General features: G+C 37.2%; 1 protein-coding gene across 1 annotated transcript in view; it reads right to left on the reverse strand.

The window, feature by feature from the left end:
* Nucleotides 1–9,974, reverse strand: part of MAT1A (methionine adenosyltransferase 1A) — a 56,633-nt gene extending 46,659 nt beyond the window's left edge. Inside the window, exon 1 of the mRNA XM_055081222.1 lies at nt 9,923–9,974. Coding sequence (XP_054937197.1) covers nt 9,923–9,974 — 52 coding nt within the window. The remainder of the gene's footprint in view (nt 1–9,922) is intronic.
* Nucleotides 9,975–10,643: the final 669 nt, after the last annotated feature.

Consider the following 10,643-nt stretch of genomic DNA (forward strand, 5'->3'; position numbering starts at 1 on the left):
AGTGGTTGAGAGTCCGCCTGCCGATGCAGGGGACATGGGTTCGTGCCCCGGTCTGGGAAGATCCCACATGCAGCGGAGCGGCTAGGCCCGTGAGCCATGGCCGCTGAGCCTGCGCGTCCGGAGCCTGTGCTCCGCAACGGGAGAGGCCGCAACAGTGAGAGGCCCGCGTACTGAAAAAAAAAAAAAGACCCAGGAAAAATTTCCTGTCAATCACACATCAATAAAGTGGTTTTACTGTATGAGAAAAGAATCTGAAAAAGAATGAATATATGTATGTGTAAAACTGAATCATTTTGCTGTATACCTGAAACTAACACATTATAAATCAACTCTACTCCTATAAAATTAAATAAATAAAATAAATAATTTTTAAAAATAATAGAGCTCCATTGGAAAAATAAAGTGGTTTTAAAAATACAATAAAATAGGGCTTCCCTGGTGGCACAGTGGTTAAGAATCTGCCTGCCAATGCAGGGGACACGGGTTCAAGCCCTGGTCTGGGAAGATCCCGCATGCCACAGAGCAACTAACCCCGTGGGCCACAACTACTGAGCCTGCACTCTAGAGCCCGCGAGCCACAACTACTGAAGCCCGCATGCCTAGAATCCGTGCTCCGCAATAAGAGAATCTACCTCAACGAGAAGCCCGCACACCTCAAGGAAGAGTGGCCCCTGCTCACCACAACTAGAGAAAGCCTGCACGCAGCAACAAAGACCCAACTCAGCCAAAAATAAACAAATAAATTTATTTAAAAAATAAAAATACAATAAAATAATTTATCTTCCCACAGCCAAAGTGGAAATTCTCATAATTCACTCAGCATTGAGTAGCATACACCCAGAGATGGTTGCCTTAATTGTAGGGCAAAATTAGCCCTAGACTGAATGCTCCCTTAGTCCCACCTAACAAAGCTTCTTAAAACTAAGATAAGAAAAGAAATCAAACTATTTCCAAGTAACTTAACTGCACCTAGGAACAAAACTCGAAAATATTTATTATAGGAATAAAAATACCCAACATCTAAGAAGATAAAATTCATATCTAGGGCTTCCCTGGTGGCGCAGCGGTTGCGCGTCCGCCTGCCGATGCAGGGGAACCGGGTTCGCGCCCCGGTCTGGGAGGATCCCACATGCCGGCATAGAAAGAAGTAGAGAAAAACAAATGACCTATAATGCAAAAAAAACTCTGCCTCAGAAATAATACAATGACAGAATTGGTAACCAAGACATTAAAGCAGTCATTCTAATTGTCTTCTATGTTTTAGAAGCTAGAGGAAAGAATGAACATACTAAGTAGAGGATGGATGACATTTTTCAAAAATAATAAATATAAATGCTAAATATACCAGACCAGATTAACAGCAGATTTGACATTGCAGAAAAAAAAAAAAGATAAGTTTACTTGAAGATACAGCAACAGAAACTTTCAAAAATGAAACACAGAGAAAAAAAATAAAGAAAGAAAGGAATTAAAGCATCAGGGAGAGCTCAGTTCACCCAATGGAGAGAAGATAGTGAAAAAATACTTGAAGAAATAATGATTACATTTTTTTTCAAATTTGATAAAAACCTATAAGCCAAGGAACTCAACAAACCTAAGGCATATAAAACATGAAGGAAACTACACCAAGGCACACTATAATCAAATTGTTCAAAACCAGTGATAAAGATATTAAAATCAGAGAAAAGACATATTACATAGGAACAGTTAAGGATGATATTTCATATCAAAAACAATGCAAATGAGAAGACAACAAGGAATCATCTTTAAAATACTGAAAGAGAAAAGACTGTCAACCTACAATTCTATAAGCAGTGGGAAACTCCTTCAGAAACAAAGGTAAAAATCCAGAAAATATATTTATATACAAAACTCAAAAACTACACAAAATTCAAAGACTTGTGTCTTATATCATTACATGATAGATAATTACAGATTTCATTTAATGTTAGCAAGAAATGTACCACTTGGCCTTATCTCACTATGATGGAGAAGAATAAAAATAAATAATTAAAAAATGAAGGTAAAATAATGTCAGCAGAAATGGTAGAATAAGGATCTCCAAAAATCCTCTCCTCCATAAAAGCAATGATAGTAATGGTGCAAACTGTCAATATCGACTTTTTCAGAACTCTTAAAATTAACCAAAGGCTTGCAACAATCCAGGGAATATTTATTCAAGAAAAACAGCTGAATCTCAAGAACAGCATTAGCTTTGTGGCTATTTACTTTTCTCTATTGCCATTCCCCTACTCCCATGTCTATGGTAGCCTTGAAAACCAACAGGGCTTTCATGTTGAAACCATGATGAAAATCAGTGACCCGCTAGCCAATAAAAAGTCAGAATCAGGATGGAACTCTTCTAAAGCCCATTTCCCAGAAAACAGTCATTATTTGACTTGTCTGGAAGTTCCATGGAAAATCCCACTTGAAAAACTATATTTGACATGAGTTCACCCATTGCAACCAGCCTTTTTCCCAGGGGTGTTGTCAACAAAAATCAGCATCAACTTTTTAACATCATGTCTGCCTTATACAGTGATAACAGCTGGGACAAAGAACAAGATGACCAAAAACTTAAGTGGAAAAGCTTGAGAATAAGATTCCATAAGGGGATTTCAAAATCTCTGGCATATTGCTAGGAATTGAGAAGGCCACACATATTTGCAGGGTCGTACACATGCCTAAGGCTATGTGCACAGTTGAGAAAGACCCAAGAAGACCCTAGGCTCTCATCTCTGCCTGAACTGGAGGCCTCAACAAAATCAGAAAGTGAAGGTTAAAGCAGAGTTGTTAACTGTTGGGTTGGCCAAAAAGTTCCTTTGGGTTTTTCTGTAACATCTTATGGAAAACCCAAATGAACTTTTTGGTCAACCCAATACATGCCTAAGCACTGAATGTATGCCACCAACAAAGTCTGGAAGATTTATTGGATCCAGACATCTAAGGAAATCTCTGTCAAATCACTGGCTGACCACTAAGCAATCCAAGCTGACTTCAATGACCACATATGATAAAACATGCAGACATTACAAAGTTCAGAAAAGTTACTAAACAAACAAATAGCAACAAGAAGAACAAATAGCAATAATAAGAAATCCTGGGAAGGGGGATAGAATCTGTTTTCCAGGATTGCCAATATATATATTTTAAAATATCCAGTTCTCAAAAACTTACAAGGCATGCAAAGATACAAGAAAGTATGGCCCATATTCAGGAAAAGAAAGGACTATTAGAAATTGTCCCTGAGGTAATGTAAATTGATACAGGCACTATGGAAAACAGTATGGAGGTTCCTTAAAAAACTGAAATAGAACTACCATATGACCCAGCAATCCCACTACTGGGCATATAACCAGAGAAAACAATAATTCAAAGAAAACACATGCATCCCAATGTTCATAGCAATGCTATTTACAATAGCCAGGACATGGAAGCAACCTAAATGTCCATCGACAGAGGAGTGGATAAAGAAGATGTGGTATATATATAGAATGGAATCTTAGCCATAAAAAGGAATGAAATTGGGTGATTTTGTAGAGACATGGATGGGCCTAGAGAGTGTCATACAGAGTGAAGTAAGTCAGAAAAAGAAAAGCAAATATTGTATAATAACGCATATATGTGGAATCTAGAAAAATGGTATAGGTGATCTTAGTTGCAAAGCAGAAATAGAGACACCAATGTAGAGAACAAATGTATGGCTATCAAGAGGGAACGGGGTGGAGTAGGAGGAACTGGGAGACTGGGATTGACACATATACATTATTGATACTATGTATAAAATGGACAACTGATGGGAACATGCTGTATAGCACAAGGAACTCATCTAGTGCACTGTGGTAACCTAAATGGGAGGGAAGTCCAAAAGGGAGGGGATATCTGTATGTGTATGGCTGATTCATTATGTTGTGCAGTGGAGGCTAACACAACATTGTGAAGCAACCATACTCCAATAAAAATTAATTTTAAAAAAAAAAAAGGAAGAAATTGTTCCTGAGGAAGGCCAAGCATGGAGCTTATTAGACAAAGACCTTAAATCAACTATTTTAAATATGTTCAAAGAGTTAAAATAAACCATTCATAAAACTAAAGAAAACAAATAGAAATTCTGGAGTTGAAAAATACAATGACTAGAATGAAAAATTCACGAGAGGAACTCAACAGCAGATTTGAGCTGGCAGAAGAATAAATCAGTGATTATGAAGATAGGTCAATTGACATTATTCACTCTGAGACACAGAAAGAAAAAATATAGATAAAATAACAAAGCCTAAGAGGCAAATAGGACACCATCAAGTATACCAACATGTGCATAACGGAGTTGCAGAAGGAAAGAGAGACAAAAGCTAAAAAAGTATTTGAGGAAATAATGGCCCCAAACTTCCCAAATTTTATGGAAAACATTAATCTACATATCCAAGAAGTTCAATGAACTCCAGGTAAGATAAATTCAAAGAGATGCACACTGAGAGAAATCATAGTCAATCTATCCAAAGACCAAGAGTGAATCCTGGGAGCAGCAATAGAGAAGCAACTCATCACATACAAGGGATCCTCAATGAGATTAACAGCTAATTCCTCATCAGAAACCTTGGAGGCTAGAAGGCAGTGGGGATGACATATTCAAAGTGCTGAAAGAAAATGCTGATAATCAACAATTCTATGTCCAGCAAAACCATTCTTCAGAAATGAATGAGAGGGAAGGGTAAGCTGGGACGAAGTGAGAGAGTGGCATGGACATATATACACTACCAAATGTAAAATATAGATAGCTAGTGGGAAGCAGCCTTATAGCACAGGGAGATCAGCTCGGTGCTTTGTGACCACCTGGAGGGATGGTATAGGGAGGGTGGGAGGGAGATGTAGGAAGGAGGAGATATGGGGATATATGTATATGTAGAGCTGATTCACTTTGTTATAAAGCAGAAACTAACACACCATTGTAAAGCAATTATACTCCAATAAAGATGTTAATAAATAAATAAATAAATAAATAAATAAATTTTAGGCAGACCAAAAAAAAAAAAAGAAATGAATGAGAAATTAAGACATTCCCAGGTAAACAAAGCTGACAGAATTCATTGCTAGCAGACTTGCTCTGCAAGAAATGCTAAAGAGAATTCTTCAGGCAGAAATGAAAGGATACTAGACAGTAATTGAATTCCATGAAGAAATAAAGAGCACTGATAAACATAATTATGTAGGTAAATATAAAAGCAATATAAATGTATTTTTGTTTGTAACATTTTTTCTCCTATATTATTATTATTTTTTTTTTTTTTTTTGCGGTACGCGGGCCTCTCACTGTTGTGGCCTCTCCCGTTGCATAGCACAGGCTCCGGACGTGCAGGCTCAGCGGCCATGGCTCACGGGCCCAGCCGCTCCGCGGCATGTGGGATCTTCCCGGACCGGGGCACGAACCCGTGTCCCCTGCATCGGCAGGCGGATTCTCAACCACTGCGCCACCAGGGAAGCCCTCTCCTATATTATTTAAGAGAAACAATTATAAATCTGTGTTATTGGGTATACAAATTATAAGATGTTATTTTTATGACAATAATAGCACAAAAGAGGCGTGAGGGAACAGAGCTATGTAGCAGCAAAGTTTTTGTAAACAAATAAAATTAAGTAGGTAATATTTTAAAGCAGAGTGTTATATATTAACATATTTCTTGGAAAGAACAGTCTCTTCAATAAATGGTGTTGGGAAAACTGGATAGCCACATGCAAAAGAATGAAACTGGACCACTATCTTACACCACTCACAAAAATTAACTCAAAATTGATTAAAGAACATAAGATCTGAAGCCATAAAACTACTAGAACAAGGTGGTAAGCTCCTTGACATCAGTCTTGGCGATTATTTTTTTAATTTGACACCAAAGCAAAGGCAACAAGAGCAAAAATAAACAAGTGGGACTACATCAAACTAAAAAGCTTCTGCACAGCAAAAGAAACCATCAACAAAATGAAAAGGCAACCTACCAAATGGGAGAAAATATTTGAAAATCATATATCTGATAAGAACTCATACAACTCAATGGCAAAAAACAGTAATTAAAAAATGGGCAGGGTCTCCAAATAGACATTTTTTCAAAGAAGACATACAGATGGCCAACATGAAAAGGTGCTCAACATGACTGATCATCAGGGAATGCAAATAAAAAACACAATGAGATATCACATCACACCCATTAGAATGGTTTTTATCAAGAACACAAGAAATAACAAGTATTGGTGAGGATGTGGAGAAAAGTGGTCCTCAGTGCACTATTTTTGAGAATGTAAATTGGTGCAGCCACTATGGAAAACAGTATGAGGTTCCTCAAAAAATAAAATAAAACTATATGATCCACTTTTGGGTATTTTTCAAAGAAAATGAAAACATAACTCAAAAAGATATACACACCCCATAAAGGATTATAAGGGAATACTATAAATAACTGTATATTAACTGTATGCCAAATTAGATAACCTGGATGAAATGGACAGACTCCTAGAAAGACAAGCTATAAAAACTGTCTCAATAAGAAATAGAAATCCTGGAAGTAAAGAGAATGAATTAGTAATAAATAGCTTCCAACAAAGAAAAGTACAGGCCTAGATGGCTTCATGGGTGAATTATACCAATTTTTAAAAATTCTACCAATTAAAGAATAATAAATATCAATCCTTCATAAACTTTCAAAAACAAGAGACAGGAACACTTCCCAACCTATTCTATGAAATTAGTATTAACCTGATACCAAAGCCAGACAAAGACATCACAAAAAAACTACAGACCAGAATCTGTTTTGAATATGGATGCAAATATCCTCAACAAATTACCAGTGAATTGACTCTAGAACCACATAAAAAAGATCATACCATGATAAGAACACTTAACAAATCATGAATACAGAGGAACTTTCTCAACTGGATAAAAAAAAAATGTATGAAATACCCCAGTAACATCATACTTAATGGTGAAAGATGGAAAGCTTTTTCCCTAAGATCAGGAACAAGACAAGGATTCCTGCTTTCAACACTTCTATTCAACATTATACTGAAAGTTCTGTCCAGGGCAATTAGAGGGGATAAAAAAGAGTAAAAAGGTTCCCAAAATGAAAGAAGTAAAATTATCTCTCTTTGCAAATCACACGATCTTGTGTATAGAAAATTCTAAGGAATCACAAAAAGAAAAAACTACTAAAGCTAATAAATGAATTCAAAATAGACCAACAAACAAACAAAACCAGTTACATTTCAATACACAAGCAATGAACAATGTAAAAGAGAAATTAAGAAAATAATTCCATTTATAATAGCATTAAAAAATAATTAGGAATAAATTTAACTAAGGAGGGGCAAGACTTGTACACTGAAAACTACAAAACTTTGTTGACAGAAATGAAGAAAACTTAAATAAATAGAAAAACATTTCACATTCATGAATTAGAAGACTTAACATTGTTAAGATGGCAATACACCCCAAACCTATCTAAGGAGTCAGTGAAACCCCCATCAAAATCCCCATGTCCTCTCTTGCAGAAATGAGAAAGCCAATCCTAAAATTCATATGTAATTGCAAGGGGGCCTAACAGCCAAAACAATGTTGAAAAAGAATAAAGTTGGAGGAAGCACACTTCCCAATTTCAAAACTTACAAAAATTACAAAGCTACAGTAGTCAAAAGAGGGTAGTACTGGCATAACAATAGTAATATAGATCAACTGAATAGAACGGACAGTCCAGAGGTAAACCCATACATTATGGTCAACTGATTTCAACAGAGTGCCAAGAGCATTCAATGGAGAAAGAACAGTCTCTTCAACAAAAGATGCTGGGATAACTGAATAGGCAAATGCAAAAGAAGAAAGTCAGACCCTTACCTCATATCATATATAAAAATTAACTCAAAACAGATCAAAGGGGCTTCACTGGTGGCACAGTGGTTGAGAGTCTGCCTGCCGATGCAGGGGACACGGGTTCGTGCCCCGGTCCGGGAAGATCCCAATGCCACAGAGCGGCTGGGCCCGTGAGCCATGGCCGCTGAGTCTGCGCGTCCGGAGCCTGTGCTCCGCAACAGGAGAGGCCACAACAGTGAGAGGTCCGCGTACCGCAAAAAAAAAAAAAAAAAAAAAAAAAAACAACAACAGATCAAAGACCCAAATAAAAGCTAAAATTAAAAGAAACTATAGATGTAAATCTTTATGGCCTTGGATTTGGCAATGACTTCTTACATATGACACCAAAAGCACAAGTAACAAAAGAAAAACATAGATGAACTGGACTTCGTGAAAATGAAAATCATTTGGGCATCAAAGGACACTATCAAGAGAGTGAAATGACAAATCACAGAATGGGAGAAAATATTTGCAAATCATATAAATGGTAAGGGTCTAGAATCCAGAATATATATTTAAAAAACCAAAACCTTAAAACTCAACAACAAAAAGACAAACAACCAAATTTAAAAATAGGCAAAGGACCTGAATGAACATTTCTCCAAAGAAGATGTACCTATGGCCAACTAGCACATGTAAACATGCTTAAAGTCGTTAGTCATTAGGGAAATGCAAACCAAACCACAATGACATACTACTTCACACCCATTAGGATGGCCACAAAAAAAGAAAAAGAAATGGAAAGGACTTCCCTGGTGGTGCAATGGTTAAGAATCTGCCTGCCAGTGCAGGGGACACGGGTTCCATCCCTGGTCCGGGAAGATCCCACATGCCATGGAGCAACTAAGCCCGTGTGCCACAACTACTGAGCCTGTGCTCTAGAGCCCACAAGCCACAACTACTGAGCCCACGTGCCACAACTACTGAAGCCCACTCACCTAGAGCCCATGCACCGCAACTACTGAGCCCACACACCTCAACTACTGAAGCCCACGTGCCACAACTACTGAGCCCACATGCTGCAATTACTGAAGCCTGCGTGCCTAGAGCTCATGCTCCATGATGAGAAGCCACCGCAACGAGAAGCCCACGCACTGCAACGAAGAGTAGCCGCAACTAGAGAAAGCCCGTGTGCAGCAGTGAAGACCCAACGCAGCCAAAAAAAGAAAAAAAAAGAAAATGGAAAACACCAAGTGTGGGTGGGGGTGATACATTGTTGGTAGGAATGTAAAATGGTGAGCTACTGTGGAAAATAGTTTGGCAGTTCCTCAAAAACTTCAACATAGAATTTACTGTATGACTCACTCCTAGGTATATACTCAAAAGAACTGAAAACATATGTCCACATAAAAGTTTGTGTACACATGTTCACAGCAGCATTATTCACAACAGCCAAAAGGTAGAAATCACCCAAGTGTCCATGAATTGATGAATGGATAAGTGTGGTATATCAATACAATAAATGATTATTCAGCAACAAAAAAAGTACTGATACATGCTACAACTTAGATGAACTTTGAAATCATTACGGAAGTGACAGAACCCAGGCCATATATTATGATTCCATTTATTTGAAATTTCCAGAACAGGTACATTCATAGACAGAAATCTGATTAGTGGTTGCCAGGGTCTGGGAGGAGGGGGAAATGGGGAGTAACTGCTTTATGTGTGTGGAGTCTCCATCTGGGATGATAAAGAAGTCCTGGAACTAGATAGTGGTGATGGTTATACAACAAGTACAGTGATGGTTGACTGTACTTAATACCACTAAATTGTACACTTTAAAATGGTTAAAATGGTAAATTTTATGTTATGTGTGTTTTACCACAGTAAGAAATAAAACATATACTTAAAAAGTCTAATTCTCTATGAACATTGATCTATACAAATATAATTCCTTCAGATCTTTTTTTAAATTATTGCTTTCAATTTTCTTGTCCCTACCCAGAAGCCGTATAGTGAAGTGACAGAAAATACTGTCACTGTGACTTCGGGGCCCAAAAAGGCTAAGTCCAGGTCAGCCCTGTCACTTACCAACTGTATAAAATGAGTCAAAACTCCTCTCTTTGTGCCTCAGTTTCTTCATCTGTAGAATAGGGAATAATATCAATTATTCAGGGTCCTGAGTAATGACAATACTATAAATAAGGAATAAAGGAGCTCCCACTTACCAAGGTTATGACAATAAAAAAAATAATTGTAATGGAATGAAAAACACTAAATGAATGAAATACCATGAGTCCATAATGACAATCAATTAAAAGAAAGCCAGGAAAAAACTGTCACTATTCATAACTACTTCAAAAACTCCTTACTTTTAACATTAGTAATTAAGGGAAAAGAAACATTTGTTTTTCAGGAGGAATTACATTTTACAGTAACCCAATAATTCCCAATGATTAAGAAAAGCTTTTCAGAAGAATGCTAGACATAAAAGTAAAATGAATATAGAATTAACAAAATGCATTTCACAAACTCTGATGCAAATTTTGATGTGGGTAAAAATTAGCAACTGGTATTAAAAATGATTAGAATTGGACGGTCATATTGTAACACCACACAAATTACTCTGGAGTTGCAAAGGGAGCCACAAAAGCTTGGAAAGCACAGACTGTCATCACCCTAACCCAGTGGTTAATCTTAGCTTTACTGATAGTGGGTCAGATACTGTGTCTTCTGATGTACAATAATACAGGAAAACTAGATTAGTGGTTGCCTAGAGTTTAGAGGGAAGGATGGGGGGTGCTGACCACTA

Source organism: Physeter macrocephalus, chromosome 20 (assembly GCF_002837175.3).
Source record: "Physeter macrocephalus isolate SW-GA chromosome 20, ASM283717v5, whole genome shotgun sequence".
In the NCBI taxonomy this organism is placed as follows: Eukaryota; Metazoa; Chordata; class Mammalia; order Artiodactyla; family Physeteridae; genus Physeter; species Physeter macrocephalus.